The 18,336-nt window shown below is 38.1% G+C and overlaps 1 protein-coding gene across 1 annotated transcript in view; it reads right to left on the bottom strand.

Moving 5' to 3' along the window:
- LOC113075936 (fibrinogen C domain-containing protein 1-like) overlaps positions 1-13,604 on the bottom strand; it is a 73,924-nt gene extending 60,320 nt beyond the window's left edge. Inside the window, exon 1 of the mRNA XM_026248590.1 lies at positions 12,618-13,604. Within this exon, the coding sequence (XP_026104375.1) occupies positions 12,618-12,689 (72 nt within the window). The 5' untranslated portion in view covers positions 12,690-13,604. The remainder of the gene's footprint in view (positions 1-12,617) is intronic.
- Positions 13,605-18,336: the final 4,732 nt, after the last annotated feature.

The raw sequence follows: 18,336 nt of genomic DNA on the forward strand, positions 1-18,336 counted from the left end.
GAAAAGGCAAGAGATATACACAGCACACATCCTATGATGTTAGAGCCGTATTTGAGCTTAATTAGGATCTTTGCTGTCATTTCTGCCTCTGTCACCTCCCAGGCCATTCCAAACCAAGGTATGCAGAATTCCATCACACATCGAACCCTGAAGCAGATGGGCTACAGCAGCAGAAGACCACAACAGGTGCCTCTCCTGTCAGCTTAGAACAGGAAACAGAGGCTACAGTTCACACAGGCTCACAAAAAATGGACAATAGAAGATTGGAAAAAGTTGCCTGGTCTGATGAGTCTCTGGTAGGGTCGGAATTTGTCATAAAGAACATAAAAGCATGAATCCATCCTGCCTTGTCTCAATGGTTCATGCTGGTGGTGGTGATGTAATGGGTTGGGGGATATTTTCTCAGTACCAACTGATCATTGTTTAAATGCACCACACTACCTGAGTATTTCTTAATATAGACAATCTTTATTATTTAAATGCTCTTTTTTGCCTTCATGCAATTAGTGGTTGCTTCACATCTAAAATTACAATTTGATGACAAATAACTAGTAAAATAGCAAATCCTACATTCATTAGCCTGTTTGCACTCTGAACATATGAGTCTTTTACCGAACAGTGTTGTGAATAATTTAGAATCAAACGGAGAAATTTTCAGTTAAATTCCTGAATTTGAATAGAGTTTTAATGGTGGTAGGAAACATGATGCAACATGTGAATACGCAAAATGTAAATGTTTCCTCTTCAGGAACTCGAGCTGCGTCGAGAACATTTGGGGAACGCGTCCAGCGTGACGTCTCTGAATAACATGCATAATCAGCCCAAAGGAAGGGCGAGACGTCATAGGCGGGTGACGTCAGAGACCAGGAAGCATAAAAGCATGAGCGGCGAAGCCGGATATCAGCCTTGTGTCTTCAGCAAGCGCTCTGTGTGTGTGTCAGTCGCTATCTGTTTGTGATTCTTATTTAGTGTCGTTTGTCCACTGATAAACTCCATTGTCAAAGCTTCAATCAAGTCTTGGTTCTTGTCCCAGGGCCCGGTGCTGGGAGCTCCTTGTCACCGTGGTATGTTAACGACGGACGCGTCCCTCACCGGCTGAGGTGCAGTCATGAGTGGCCACCCTGCCCGTGGTCTGTGGAGTGGTCGCCATCTGACATGGCACATCAACTGCCTGGAGATGCTGGCCGTGCTTTGTGCACTTTGTTATTTTCTCCCAGACCTAAGAGGTCACCATGTGTTGTTGCGCACCGACAACACAGCGGTGGTCTCTTACATCAACCATCAAGGAGGTCTGCACTCACGCCGTTTACACAACTAGCGTACCAGATCCTTGTGTGGGCCCAGGACGAATTCCTCTCGCTCAGAGCAGTTCACATTCCTGGGCATCTTAATATGGGAGCAGACATCCTGTTGAGGCAGGGGCCGAGGCCCGGGGGATGGCGGCTTCACACTGAGGTGATGAAGCAGATTTGGAGATGTTGGCCAGACTCGGGTGGATCTGTTTGCGACTCGAGAGACATCGCACTGTCCCCTCTGGCTTTCTCTGACTCATCCAGCTCCACTGGGGCTGGACGCCATGGTACAGACATGGCCGAGGCTTCATCTGTAAATTTTTCCCCCGATTGCTCTGCTCTCAGGAGTTCTGGAGAGAGTGCGCGGGGACGGAGTCCAGCTGCTGTTAGTAGCCCCGTTCTGTCCGGACCGGGAATGGTTCCTGGGCCTGATTTCTCTTTTTGACGGCACTCCATGGGAGGTTCCCGTCAGGAGAGATCTCCTCTCGCAGGTGGAGGGTGCGCCCCTTCATGGAGCTTAAAGGCTGTCGGTGTTGTCTCTGAGGAGGCACAACTCTTTGCTTCCGGTCTCTCAAACGAGGTCGTAAGACCGTTCTCCAATCCAGAGCTCCCTCAATGAGGAAACTGTATGCCTTGAAGTGGAAGCTTTTCACTTCTTGGTGCGGAGACCGCCAGCTCAACCCAGTTAACTGCCTGGATGTTACAGTGTTGGAGTTCCTGCAGGCTTTCCGCAGGGTTGACCCACTCCACCCTGAAGGTCTACGTGGCGGCCATGGTGGCCTACCACGCCCCTCTTGGTGGCCAGTCAGTGAGCAGAAACCCTCTGGTTACATGTTTCCTCTATGGTGCGCTGAGGCTGAGGCCTCTGGCCAGAAGAAGCTTATGCTAAGCGGTGATCAGGATGCTGTCCTAAGCCTCCAGTCCTCTGATCTCCCCTGTCCTGGGGGTCAAGACTCACTTCCTTCTAAAGTTTGGCATTGGACGGGTTGTCCCCGATTTCTGTCAGGCTCCTCTCCTTCTCTTGCTTTAGCTGTGCTCTTCCACACTAGGCAGAGATTGGAAAGTCTGGCGGCATGGATATTCTCGTTTCCCAAACGTTCTCGACGCAGCTCGAGTTCCTGAAGAGGAACGTCTAAGGTTACGTATGTAACCCTGGTTCCTCGAAGGAACGAGACACTGCGTCGCAGTGCCACACTTCCGGCATCTCTGGCTGGCGCTCGCTTCATCCTTTGAGGCTGATATCCGGCTTCGCCACTCATGCTTTTATGCTTCCTGGTCTCTGACGTCACCCGCCTATGATGTCTCGCCCTTCCTTTGGACTGATTATACATGTTATTCAGAGACGTCACGCTGGACGCGTTCCCCAAACGTTCTCAACGCAGCGTCTCGTTCCTTCGAGGAACCAGGGTTACATACGTAACCTTAGACGGTTTTTATTACCAATTAGTTTTCAATTTAAATAAATAAATAAAAAAATACACTGTAAAAGCGAAGTCAAGACAACGAATTTAAATGTTTCATGTATAAAAGATAATTTATTTTTAAACTTAAACTGATAACATTTTGAAAGTTTTAAAAAACCAAGTTTGAAAGCCATGATGTTTGACGATTTATAGGCAGATAGACAGACACAGACCGATAAATAGATAGATAGATTGACACTACTGTCTATTCATCCAGAATACAGAGTAATCCATTTGCACACTGAAATATTTTACACACTGAAATATGCACTTTACTGTCCATTGCACTAGTGTAAATTATGTTCATATGTTCATAGTTTCTGCTTATAGTGTACATACACTTCGACATAATCCATCTATATAGTATGTTCATAGTACACTTATCTGTATATCATGCTGATAGTATTTAAAATCTGTAAATTATGTCCATAATACTGCCTTATCTGTATATATATTGTACATATTGTAGACCTTGTATATTCTGTACTTACTGTTTATTGCACTTCTGGTTAGATGCTAACTGCATTTCGTTGCCTTGTACCTTACATATGTAATGACAATAAAGTTGAATCGAATTTAATCTTATCTAATTACTTAGTTTGTCCAGCTGAGCAATCCAGCAGTGATCCAGGTAGTGTAGTGTAGTGTAGAGATGCGCGACTGAGATCAAACTTTACCTGAAACCGCTGCTTCAAATTATCCGTCCATCACCCTCCTGCACTTATATTTGATCATCAAATCCAGTGATTCTAATTCTTAGTTTTCATGATGATATGATGAATGGATTGCAAATTGTTAACAGCAGATTCCGTGATGTTAGAAACTAGAGCTGATTTGCATATCACGGCACAGGTTTGCGCGCATTAAAGCCTGTGTTACGGCCAACCGGATCTGATCTCGGTCTCTCAGTCAATGCTGGTGTTTGTACCAGCCACACCGTGGCCCAGAACTCATGTTTAACACATCATTCTGTTGTAAACTGATGCCTCATTCTATTTAAGACATGCTGACACAAAGTTCAAATGATTTTAATGGTCGTTTTGTCACGTTCCTGTTGCGGCACAGACACGGTGACAGCATAGTTTGTCAGTAAAGTCAGTAATATAGCAGACTGAAAAGATCTTTCTGAAGTCCAACAGATTGCAGTACAGTGGTGGCTTGAGTCTGTTGAATGGTGATTTAATGCTACATCGTCACCTAGTTGGAGCGACTCATTGCTCAATAAATAAACAACAATGTTCTTGTCTTTTACTCTCACAATGAGCTTTTCATATTTGTTTGCTACATTAGTAGGGCCCTATGATTTCCGCTATGCAGAAAACATGGACGAAATCACAGAAATCAGAGAAAGAGAGAGAGAGAGAGAGACTGTGTGTGTGAAAATTAAACTGCAAAAAGACGACAAATATCCTGCATGTTCATTTGATTAATAGAAAACACAAAACACAGAGTTTGTGAAAAAAAAATACTATTATTTATTAATTTTAGATGTTTACATTTGGAAAAGCTGTGCTTCCTGCATAAACCTTGCCTCTGTTGGTTTGGCAGCAGCTTGCTTGTCCTACACAGTTATCTTGTTTAATATCTTAAGTCAAGTTACATATATTTTGTTCTATTTAAGTTATTTATAATAAGTGAAGTGAATTTTACTGTTAAGTGCACTGATGTCAGAGTCGTTCTGTATAATAAAGTTTATTGTTAAATATTTAAATACCCTGACTCTACTATATAGGCCTATGTTTGTCACCTCATTATGTGTTTTATCACCACATTTGATTTATTATTGCAAAACATGTTTATGTGTGTGTGTTTGTATATATCAAATTTATATGGGTTTGTGTATGAGGTAAATGTAAAAAGCCTATCAGTAAACGTCAAATATGTAAGTTTAAGCTAGACTTTAGTGGATTCAGCAGTTCACGTGTCAGAAAATAATGATCGAATCCTAAAGTATGTATTTTGTTTTTAAATATCATTGTTTTCTGTTGTTGGTGGAGTGTTATTTTGGTTTCTAATCACTGAAGAGACTAGGCTATGCAAGGTCCTAAAGATGGAGGCAGTGACAAAAAAAGTCAAGTGACTGAAACATGAATATCGTTATCTGCCTTTTTTACTCCCAAATATCGATATCAGCCCCCGAAAACCCTTATCAGTCAGGCTCTAATCAGGATACAGTATTTGCTCATTTTAGGTCTGTGTATATAGTGACTCTGTAACCTTTTTGCACCTTCAGTTCAGTTACTCATAGGTCCAGTGTGAACAAGACATGCAGGGGAAAGGATATCTTCCCACTTAGTGACTCAAGTGAAGAGATAAAAGCTCTACAATGTGCTAATGGAATTGACTGACAAAGTGGTACAAATTTGCTAAAAGATTATTTGTATCTAGGGAAAGTTTGTTTTGCATTCAGTACGTGCCTGACGCAAAGATACTGTTGGTAATTAATACTCTATGTGGTTCTGGGAATTGACCCAGTTTGTATTTGTTTAGACAACATGACTGGATTGAAATTGCTGCTGACACTTAAACAAGCCCCAATATACTTTTTGGCTAAAGCTAAATTTAAGCCCACAAATATGGTATAAGTAGGCAGTGTGACATTCCTCTCACAATGTCAGTATTGGTTAAAATCATACTTCCAAGCAGTGTGCTTGCCATATTAAACTATGACCATGTCATGCTGCCTGCTCAGACAAGAAAAAAAAACAACCATCAAAATAAATGAATAGGGAATTTCCTTCAGGAGTTGACCAGCCCAAAATAGTAGTAAAAAAAACTTCCTTATTTTAAGACCTCATTCCTAAACCCTATCCAAAATAAAATAAAATAAAAGCACAATATATTAACCTAACTCCCTAACCCAAAAAATCACCTGTTCTTCAGTGGTCTTTTGTGCTTCACATAAGAAAGAAAGTCATACAGGTTTAGAACAACATGAGGGTTAGTAAATGATGAAGTATTTTCATTTTTGGCTGAACTTTTGACCTTGAGAATAAATCGGTTTATAATGCAAGAATAATGATGAGCTATTAATCTTATAGAAACACAACAGCATTTTCAGTTGCTGTTATTGCATAGTTTATTTCACTAATGAGCTTAAACCTCTTTGCAAAAATCAAACAAATGCTAAAATGTCTTACAAATCTAACAATGATAATCTACAATTTATGCAAACCTCATTTTGAGCCTGTTTAAAGTGAGTTAGCCTAAAAACTCATTATTACCTTGTGGCAATTATCGCCATCTATTCAGAATGTTTCAAAATTAAACTTTAACAAGAGCTGCTCTAATTTAGTGAATTACTCAGAAGAGCTAATGATAAAATTGCCATTCTGCTTTCATTGCCTCTAATTGGGCTCATTTTAAAGCCTGACAGTATCTCCACAGTGGCTTTAAAGTACACTTCATTTGCTGCTATTGCAGAGGCCTTGTGCATTTACATTTGCCTTACATATCCATTATCACAGCACTTTAAAACACAAAACATCATTATATAAGACTAATGCAGTAAGTATTTAAAATCATCACTTTGATGACAGTTTTTGACAGGTAGGCTACAATCCAAATCAACTCCTAGTTTTGTCTGTTTGTGTATTTCTCTATGAGTCTTATAAAAGCTGAGTGACAGATCTCCAAACCTATCAATCAACGTAGCATTCAGCCATAACTGAGGCACATAGACTCATTATAAAGTACACCTGTGGCCCAAAGTCATTCAGATGGAGAAAGTCATTATTTCCCTCAAATACTTCTTCAAGTCTTCACTGACTTTTGCTCAGTCAGCGCGAGAATACTGCAGACGAATGGATTTGTGCTCACTATTTAAAATATGATTCCCATTGTATCATATGACATTGGTTTTATTATGCATTGTGAAAGCCAGAAGGGGAACAGTGATGGCTATTCTACCAGAATGCAGAGAAAAGTTTTCTTGTGCTATAAAACTGTAAAAATGTCATATAGAAGCCATTTATGTTGGTTCTCTATCTCTCTGTTTTCAAAGAACTTTCTGTAGGCATCAGTATTACAATTCCTTATCATAGAAATAAACAATTAATTACATTATTTATTTATTTTAAAAGAAAAGAAAATACTTCTAATACATATTAATTAAATTAAAAGAAGTTTCCAAGTGAAAAAAAAAAAAAATCACTGTATCACAGGAGTCAATCACAGGAGTTTGTCTAAACAGCTAACATTTAGGTTATAATAGAAATAACAACTAACAAAACATGACTGAACTGTCATGAAAAAAAAACAATGAAAAATAAAGGTTGCCTATTAGATAACACACATACACAAGCGGGAATGACTTTAGAGTATAAATGGACCTGCATCTCTACAGCACACTTCCAGTAACACTTAAACTGATCTCACTTGCCCTTAGTAGTTTCAACACCACTAATGTTGGGCCTGCTTTCATTGATTTATACAAGCTGTGGAACAAGAGGGAATGTATATAAAATGGTCTTTTACAAAGTAGATTATTTTTTAGGGATTAGTTCTAGGTTTAACGTGTCAAAAAAAACACAGTACTGCATGGTTTCTGGTAGATTTACCTTCCTTAATTCTTAGAATATAAGCAGTTATTGGTAGTAAATTAAATTTTGTATATTTTTTTATCTAATCATTTGGCCTCTCTCTAATGCCTTTTATCGAGTTCTCTCACTCCATTCCATGCCCTCTGCACTGCCTTAAAATGAGGCAATCTTGCACCTATCCATTCTCAGCTCTACTGATTGATTTGACATGTAAATTATTTAGCATTTGAATAACCTCTTAAATTCATTTCATTAATCTGCTCACTCTCCCTCCTTCTTTCTTTCCTTCCATCCCTTCTTTTTCCTCCCCCGTGTGTTGTGCAGAGGAATTGATTTGTGTACACTAGATTGAGTTTAGATGCAGTGTAAATAATTAATGCTCTGGATTACTGTTACCGTGGGCTTTGATCTTTAGTGTGGCACCTGTAATATGTGTCTCTTTCTCCCTCCTTCGCCTTTTAAATCTTTCACAAAATCTATCAGTTAATTGGTCTTCTTTTAGAAACAAGGGTTTGAAACTATTGCCATTAGCGACCCTAATAGCTCCCACCCTCATGCAGTCATCATCTAACAGACTGATTGTGTGTGTCTGTGTGCTGTCCTCAAGATGTGAGATACTGTATGGTTACAGACTTCTAAATCTTGAGAAGGTGAACTGTCTCTTGCTCTTTTCCCCCTCCTTTAATCTCTATCTCTTGACTGTAATTAGTTCAGTGATTAACCTTGACATTCTTGATCACATCATTCTGTCTTAATGATGCTATTAGCACTCAGTGTTAAATCAACTCACACATCCACATCCCAATACACCACACACATAAGCATAAACATAGACAAAATATACAATCACAGAGCAGAAGGGAAAAATTATGCTAAATTATATCATTAATCAACAACCTTATGCACAATAGCCATTTTATTGTATTTTTTTATCTAAAATTACTTTAAATAATTCATAAGTCTGTATTCCTCAAAACTGAAATATATATATTATTTTTATTTTTACTTTTTGAACCAAGTTAAAAAGAAAAATCAAGGCAACATGATGCAATGCACTGCGAGTTCTCTCAACAACCTGAGTCTTAATAATATTTCGTCACAAGCAACTTTCTTTAGACAATCTGAATTAGTTCATTCGCTAAATCAAAATTTCTTGTTCAGTCAATAAAATAGATATATAAATAATAAATGTCAAGGCAACTGAGTATTTGTTTTTCAATATGAAGTGAATTGTGCAATCTTTGGCTCAGAAGAGTGAACAGGAGTTAACAAAGCCAGACACAAAAATAATTCAATAGTTTTACAAAGCTGTACACACACACACACACACACACACACATTGATATAACAGTGGCAATCTACATCAATATGTAACCTAGCACTCCTAGCACTGCCAAAAAAATAAAAATAAACAAGAAACTAACAGTGAAGAGAAAAAATCCATATAAAATCAATAGACAGAACAACAATAATAGTATTACTGTCACGCGATTGTCATAACAAAATACCATGTGCATGTTGGACTCATGGAAAATAATCATGAGTAAACCAAAACTGAATATATATATTGGAAAATGCCACTACATAATTACAAGCTTGTCAATTCCACACTTGAGCTACAGAGTACGATTGTTACGTATGGAAAGCAAAACATATGGAGCTGGTTAAGCGATGCAAAGTCCAAAACTGTGTATGAAAATGATTAGAAGTGCTTAATGTCTTACTGCCTCTGTTGTTCATTTCTGTTGGAAACTGCAGTGATATGTACTTATTGGTACATGTTTTGCATCTTTCAAAAGAATTCCCCAAGGTACGTTTTGTCATTAGACTGGGTTGCAAAAAAACATAAGCAAATTCATCAAAGTACATATTTCAAATCTTAGATGAAATCTATAAGGAAGGACCATCTTAAAACAAATTAATTAGATGCATGTGTATATATTGAAAAGCAACTTTTACATTTTACTTTTACACTGTACGGAGTCCTCTAAAAGTTTGGAAATGTATCAGCATATTTTATTTTTTATTACACAATGATGAAAGTTAGTCAAACTTGCCACTTTTGCAGCTGTGGTGCCTGATTTCAGTATTCAATTTGGTCCCAAGCTTATTTTTGTTTTATTATTGAGTAAACATGTCTATTCTGACTGATTTCCAATTCAATTTGGACACAACATTTCCATCAGAACTGTTTGGAGATACTCCAAGTACAGCTCTAGTATTTTTCTTTGTTCTAATGTTTGCACGGTTTCTGTTGTATCTAGTCAATGTATATTCATCACAAAATGATGAAGAATTTATGCTGACATTCTTCAAAACCCTACTTATCTTGGGATTTTTCCAAACTTTGAAGGACATTGTAAATGGTTGTGAAGAATGTACAGATATCTTGAACTTGATCTACAATATATATATATATATATATATATATATATATATATATATATATATATATATATATATATATATATATATATATATATATATATATGTGGCTTGAGGCTATTGTCAGATGTGGCACTGAATGCATAGCAGGAAGTGTATGGGATGGACAAGAGAATCCAGGTACCAATGCAGCACTCACTGAGTTCCATCAGGGTGCAAAGCCACAATCCTCTGCACAACTTGGCCAAGTCAAATCTCTATTCTTCATTGAAGTAGTCTTGGGTGATGTGTGCCTAGCTTACGATCCCTTGTGTATATATATATAGAGTGGGAGAGCATGCAACAACATGGGGAAGGATAGATGAGAAAGTGAGAAGAGGTCTGAGGGAGAAATGCTGGGCAGGAAAAAGAAAAAGAAAATGATCATGGCCCCCGTTAGGCTTCTATTGACAAAAATGTCAGTGTTTGACCTGATGGAGGGAAAAGAAGTAAGAAACTGACTGACAGGGTAAGGGTAAGAGGCAGGGTAAGAGACAGATGGTGAAAGAGAGGGAGAAAGAGAGCAGAGGAGAAAATGATAGACAAGAGGAGAATAAGAAAATGAGAAAGGCAAGGGAAGAAAAAAAACCCAAAAATATTCACAAGGACACATACAGAGAAAATATTCCGCAACACACATACACAGATAAAAGATGTTAAGCAAATTCAAGAGATGTTACTGTTTCATTGTACGCATTAACAGGGAATTTGTTTCAACAGCAACATATGCTGTAGAATGCTAATTTCAATGTAAAAACAAAACACAAACAAATGTATCTATGTGTGTGTGTGTGTTTGCCTTACAGCTTATTCTAAAGCTAACAGTAATACCCAGAACTCCATTCCGGTCCAACCTGACTTCCTTCTCAACTTTTCTCTTTTATAGGATGTCTCTTCCCTTTTTCCCATAAAAGGAGAAAGCTTTAGTCATTCATAACTCAGTCCATGAATGGGTGGTGTAATAAGTCACTACTCTTCATTTTTTTAGCTGTATTTCTAGCTTACTATTGTAAACTACCCTCTTCATTACAGTTGTACTGTACGTCTTATAATGTTTGTAAATCTGCACATGCTTTTTATGGCCACCGCATTGTTAATTTGAGGTTTACTATTGGTCTGTCTAGTCTTCATGGTGCAGTTGTATTGCACAGTTGCTGATCATTAGTTCATGGGTTTTCAAACCGTTCCTGGAGTTTCCCCAGCATTCCTCATTTTTAAATAAGAGACATATCCAAATTGTGCTCTTGCTATAGTTTATTTCAGGATCATTATCTTTTGAGTAAGGTGTTTCAGTTAGAAAATCCAGAACACAACAATATATATATATATATATATATATATATATATATATATATATATATATATATATATATATATATATATATATATATATATATATATATATATATATATATGATTAGCAGTAATTTTCTTGTGGTTATGTTGGTTTTAAACACGAAATGTTAGTTTATAAATTAGATAGTTTTCATAAATCAGATTGAATAACATTTTTGAGCTCATAAATTAGATTATATCCTTCAAATAGAGACTCAAAAACCAAACTGGCTCTGTCCATGGTTCTGAATGTGATGCATGACCTGTGGTTGTTGCTGTCCATGGTCCTGATTTTTAAATAGACAGGCATGTGTATATACTATAAGTGTATGTTTCATAGACTGTTTAGAGATTTTCATTTATTTTAATTTTATTTCAAAATTACTACATTGGAAAATTACATTAAAATACATTAAAAACTATATTTGCCTTATTCAAATGTCAAAAGCTTAAAAACAGATCCCCATTTTGTTGCCACTAAAACTGGTGTAAATTTGTAGATATATTATGTTACTTCTGCACAACATCTAAGCCTAACCAACCTACAGGATAAAAAAAAAACAACTGCCATGAATCAGAATGCCATGAACTGACCTAGAGCCATTTCATATGCTACTAATGATGGCACCATTACATAGTAGCAAACTAAAAGCCATACCTGAATCCAAAGACCTCAGACAAGATCAGAGTAGAAAATCAACACGTTTAGGTCTCTCTCTCTCTCTCTCTCTATCTCTCTCTCTCTACACTATTTAATCCAAATACAGAGAAACACAGAATAACCATCAACCATCTTGGTCTTATCATCAAAATCACAAATATACACAAATTATGAATAAATATGCAGATGAATGGAGACAGAGATGGGGGGGGGGGAGCTGAACACTTATAACACTATCTACTTTCTCACCCCCTACAGTCTGTGTATAGTTGATTGTGTGATGGTGTGGGTGTGTACTCAAGTCTTTAGTATTTATCGAGCTATGTGTTGGGTTTGACATTGCTTTTGATGTTTTGTTTTTCACTGTAATTTAATGTTTGACCGTTTTAAGGGTTCTCTACTCACATCATTGACAAATGCATAGACAAAACTGAAGCCAGATTATACACCACTAATGTCCATTAAAACATGCAGTCACCATAAACCAGTTTTACACACTTTTAACACGTAAATGCGTTTGCGTCATTCCTCTTTAAACTTCACTGTGATTTTGAAGCCTATGTGGTGTGTATGGTATGGTCATTCCCATCACATTAATTAATTCATTAAATAAATGAACAATTCCACCACAGCACTTAGCTCCAAATTCATAGGACAGCTGCATTTGGCATGACTAGCGCCCTTTTCTTCGGCTAAAATGCGAAACAAAATAGCCACTTTCCGCCGCGCGCATGATCTACGGGCACGCTTATACGGAGTGACAGGAACAAGCCGCACTCAACTCATTGTGCTATTCGCTGCTCTCTCTGTACCCCCAAGCACACACATGAGTAGCTATTGTGTTTCATCCCAAAACTAGATTCAGTATATTTTAAGAAGTGTACGCGAGTGGGGGACGCACCTGATTCTTGCCCCGCTGTCCGTCTTCGAGTTCCGGTGAGCTGTTCATGATTCCCCATCGATCATTGAGCATTCTCCGGAGAAGAACCAACCTTAAACCAACTGTCAGTTACAGGCGGTGATAAAAAAAAGAGAGAGAGAGAAAAAAAAGAAAACACCAACAACAAGACACCTTGTAGTTCAGTCGTTTTCCTGATCAGTTATTCCATGGAAATAGACAAATAACCTTTGGGGTGAAAGAAAAAAGGACAGCGAGGAGAGTGCGCTAGATCGAGAAGATCCAGATCTAGCCTCTATTCCTGGACTCCACTAATTCTGGTCTAAAAGAGGCGGCGAAGACTCTCGCACCACACGCATCCTAACAGCTATCATACGTACTTGATAAGGAAAATAATCATAAATAAATAAACTCCTCAAAATTTCCTAAGCAGTTCTTCAGATTTTTTTTTTCTCTCCTCCTGGAGCGTTCAATAAAGTCCTCAGATATTCCACACGAGGGAAAATGAAGGGAAAAAACGGTGCAAAATAAGTGACGCGCGCGTGTATATCCAAGCCAACGCCACTCAAAACGTACACATAAAAAAAAAAATAATAATAATAATAATAAAAAAACTATTCTGATGTTTCTGTCAAAAACGAGTAACATGCGTCCAGTCCCGAAGAGTCGTTTAAGAGTGATATAACTTTGTATTCCTAAACCGTCAGCGGGATGGACAGAGTGTGACTGTAAAGATGTCCCTTCAAGCACGGCGCGTGCGGGTGGTTCGAACTGCAACCATTTGGCTGTAATTTGAAGAAGGACTTCAATCCGTTTCCCAGGGTGTCCTAGTTTACCGGACAGAGGGCGTTTTGACAACGTTTACGCGCAGGGCAGATTAACGGGGCACCTACTCGTGAGCAAATCTCCTCGAGCGACACATAAGTCCGGTAAGCGCGCTCCCGGTGCGCGCTCAGTTTCGCTCCCAGACACCGTCGGCACTGATGCGTCTTTTCCACACCTCTCGTCTAGTTTAAGAAACTCCCACTTCGCCTTTGAGCAGCTCAACATGCAATAAAATGAGCCTTCACGAAAGATTGCTTGAGCGTTGGAAGACAAATTGAATTCGAGAACGCAACACAATAACTGAAGTTGTTTTTAATGAGTAGTTTTTAAACGAGTAGTTCATTTAATTGTATAAGCCTCATCAAAATGATATTTGAAGCACATAGTTTAAGCCAACCGAAACCGTTACAATCGGCGCACAGATGTTTTTGTCATGTTTTCCATTAGATATTCTACCCTTGCCAGTTGCTAGTGATTACATCTGACAGCACAGAGATTAATCAGGCGATCACCTGATTGTCAGTTAGTTTAGCAACAATTAGCTACATTTCCCCCATAATTACTGGAAACGCACAGGAGCAATCTACGCATAAAGGGTCACTTGCACACAATGCAACAACAATACGCTTAGGCGAAAGTGCCCCGTATGGAAACATTTTGGTCAAGGCCTATAGCGGGGAGACAGGGCATTAGACAGAAGGGGCCAGGGATTTCAACTGAGGCCCCACATAACGTAATTACTGCCCTGACTGTGGTGCCTCCACCCCGACCAAATTTTATGGGACATCAACTACATAAGGTTTCATAAGAAAAAAAACTGTATTATTACAACACATACAGTATTACTATTTAAACTAATTGCAACTTCACTGAAGGCCAGTAATCAACAAAATATAACACAAATACAGGGGTGAGCGCTGCATCTGTAACTGAATATTTACTGGTTGATGGTCTTGGATGGATGCTGCCTGGATCACCATTGGACACACATTTTATGAGACTAGCTTAAGTTCTGTTCACACTAAGTATGATAACTATAACAATAAAGTTTAATTATCATTCTAATTATATGAGAATAGTGAGGTCCACACCAACTATAATCATAATGACACAGATCACCTACAGTATATAATTTGAATCACTTTCAAAACGATTCTTTCCAGCTAAATTATATACAGACAAACTTTCATTTCCATCAAGGCTCATGTATTATGTGTCATTAAAATCTATACCAGTTTTAAAATACAATTTTTTTTTTTTACTTATCTCATAGAGAAGTACACGTAGCAATTTACATAGCAGTATGGATAGAGTGTGCAGACTTTTGATGTAACAGGATAGAAGAGGTGTGGTGTCCAAAGGGCCTCGGGAAACAGCCACCCCATGCTGAAAATACTTGATAGTGGACAGAGTGGAGCTTTTGGATGCAGGTGTAGGTGTGTATGTGTGTGTGTGTGTAGTTGGAGCGTTCAGTAAGAATTCTCAGCCAGAAGCCTTAGGCTAGCAATGCTGGAAAGACTTAAACTGAAAAGGTTCCTGTGATAAATGTGGACACCAGCTGTATTTACATCTTATTCTTTACATGTTTCTGAGTTGTCTTGGCTCTGTATACAGTTTGTTCTGCTTTAAACATAAAAAAATGGTTCTTTGTATGTGTGCTTGCAGAAGTGTGTGTTTTCACAGATGGTGGAGCATGAAGACAAAGGCAGAGATCTGTGAAGAGGCAGTGGCCTGCATGCTCTCCCTCAAATGCCAGAGTCAAACTTTGTAAAGCATTTAGGGAGAAATAGAGGTACAACTGATTTTGAAATCAAAAAAAAAAAAAAAAGAAAGAAAGAAAGGGAAGCATAAGGGACTTGACTAATAAGAGTGTCTACTTTTTTTTTTTTTTTTTTTTTTTTTTTGAAATCTAGTTTAAAACACGTACCCAGTTGTGTAAATGCAGTCTTTTTATTCATGTTGGTTTCATACAGGTTTCAAACTTTAATACCATTTTCTGGTAAATTATTATTGACATTTTTTTTACATGAAGTTTACAACGTTCGAGAGGGGCACGTTCAGGTAATCCAAACAATCAGCACAAGAGGAGGCTGGTATATATAGCCATGTCTCACCTCTGTCCTGTGACAGCTTCCTGCATGCTGATTGCACATGTGAATTTTAAAATACACACTTTGTTTATAAATATCAATAATTATTTCATAAACATAATCTATAAGTAGTATTTGATGTTTTATAATGTACTAAACATTTCAGAGAATATCATCACATTATATTTAACAACTACTCACACTACACACACAAGTTTTCCAAATATTTACAAACTTTTAATTAAAAACTAAGTTCTTCTTTTCAATTTTTTTTTTTTTTATGAGGCAATTAAAATGCTTTTGCCACCCCAAGAATATCTACATTAATTTTAATTCAGAAAGTAAAACCATGCCATTGAAGAAGAGCTGTAAAGATCTGTGACTTCCAAAGAAAAGTGAGCATCATGTCACTGATCCATAAATGTCTGCAAAAACTCATGATTAATAAAAAGAAGTCATTGAAACAGTTTTTGATCATTGTGGTAATTAAAAAAAAATATATATCAGAATGTGTTTCTCAAATAGGTGGAAGTAACCCTGGCATCCTGGCTAAATTTGCCCATTGGCTACTATCAGTCATGGCCTATTAATTATCCCCATGACTGCCAACACCACATCTCCTTTCCCTGATAGCTGGTGTGATGGGCCTTCTGATGCATTTAGGTGGATGATACAATGCTGACAAAGCAGATTCTCCTACTCTGTGAAAAAAAAAAAAAAAATACAATTATTATTCTCGTCTCACATGTTATCCAATTTAGAAAGAGACAGTTGACTAAAGCTTCAAATGATGGTATGTGTTGTGTATTATCAGACACTAAATAAGTCATGCACACAAACAAAGAGATAAATGTAAAGAAACTGAAGATGTAATTAAACCAGACTATGCCGCACTCGCCTTCAAACAATGTCGTCCAAAAATCAATAAAAGGTCCAGGTGCACAAAGGAAGCAGTCCTATTAATAGGCTATATAATGATAGTGTGAGGGATAAACTGAGAGAGAGAGAGAGAGAGAGAGAGAGAGAGAGAGAGAGAGAGAGAGAGGCAAAAAAGGGTAAGGAGAGCTTTGTATATTGCAAGCCTTGATTTTTGATGAAAACAATATATTATGGAACTGAGGAGAGTGGAGCAGAGAAAGACTAGCAGTCATTTCCCCCACTGTTTCCCAAGATTGGCTGGGAATGAAGCTACAGTGTATCTGCAACAGTAAAGAGAGAAAGCAGCAAAGTGAAGAGTGAAGGAAGGAATCCTTTTATTGATTTGCTCTCACATCACATGCTCTCCCCTTCTCTGCAATTCAGCATTTCTCTCTCTCTCTCTCTCTCTCTCTCTCTCTCTCTCTTTCATCACATGCACAGACACACACACACACAGGCAGGAGAGCTTGGCACATAAAAGGTGACATTCACTGATGGAGTAATTAGTAGCAATAGCGAATCACATGCGATCAGTGATGCTGATGATGTAGTTATGATAATGCTCATTCTAATGAAGATGATGTGAAAATGGTTGAACCATTATTAATCCCACTGATTATTTTTCAAATAACAGAATAAACCAATAGGTCCATTGAACATCAAATAGTAGAGTAAGGTTTTGATTTTCAAAGCCCTACATGTCTGTCTCTCCTAATAAACAAGTGATGAATAAGGGGGATATACTGTAGAGGTATGGGATATAATTAATTAACTATTAAATGAATTGATGAACAGTTATTGTTCACATGAACGCTGTTTTATTTAACTTTCTATTAATCAAAGAATCCTGTAAAATGTAGCAAGAATTTTAACATTGATAATAATGAGATTGATAATGAAATTTTTTTTTGAGCATCAACATATTTCTGAAGGATAATGAGACACTGAAGTCTGAAGTAATGACTGCTGATTATTCTGCTTTGCAATCTCGTGAACAAATAATAAGTCAAATCATTTGTAACAAATCAGCATTGCAGATCGAGTGGCCCATGGTGGCGGTGGGTTTATGGTATGGGCAGGTGTATGTTATGGACAACGAACACAGGTGCATTTTACTGATGGCATTTTGAATGCACAGAGAAATGATGACGAGATCATGATGCCCATTGTTGTGTCATTCATCCAAGACCATCACCTCATGTTGCAGCATGAAAATGCACTGCCCCATGTTGCAAGGATCTGTACAGAATTCCTGGAAGCTTAAAATATCCCAGTTCTTGCATGGCCAGCATACTCAACGGACATGTCACCCAGCATGTTTGGGATCCTCTGGATCTGCATATACAACAGCGTGTTCTAGTTCCTGCCAATATTCAGCAACTTCACACAGCCATTGAAGAGGAGTGGAGCAACATTCCACAGACCACAATCAACAACCTGATTAACTCTATGCAAAGGAGATGTGTTGCACTGCGTGAGGCAAATGATGGTCACATCAGATACTGACTGGTTTTTGGATTAGAAATGCATTTCATGAGTTGTCCTTGGAATAAAGATGTGAGTTTGACCTGAAACAACTTTGTTTTCTGTCTCAAGTTGCTCTGTTCGAAAAGAAAAACTTCTTTAAAAATTAAATGTTATCAGAAGGAAGGTCAGAACAGGCTGAAATAAGCTTATGTCAGGCTGATTCTGTTCTTTACCATTCCAACTACTCACACAGGTCTTTCAGCTCAATGGTTTCTGCCTCTGTGATTCTGCCATTCTTGTCTGTCTGTCAGTGCGGGACACCAATGAGATTTGTAATTATTTGAGATGCACCCTTGAGCTCTGCTCTGGAACTTCCCGGTGTTCCGGTTCTCCATGTCTGGCATTCACAAAAGGCCAGAGGG

The sequence above is a fragment of the Carassius auratus genome, chromosome 5 (genome assembly GCF_003368295.1).
Source record: "Carassius auratus strain Wakin chromosome 5, ASM336829v1, whole genome shotgun sequence".
Classification (NCBI taxonomy): domain Eukaryota; kingdom Metazoa; phylum Chordata; class Actinopteri; order Cypriniformes; family Cyprinidae; genus Carassius; species Carassius auratus.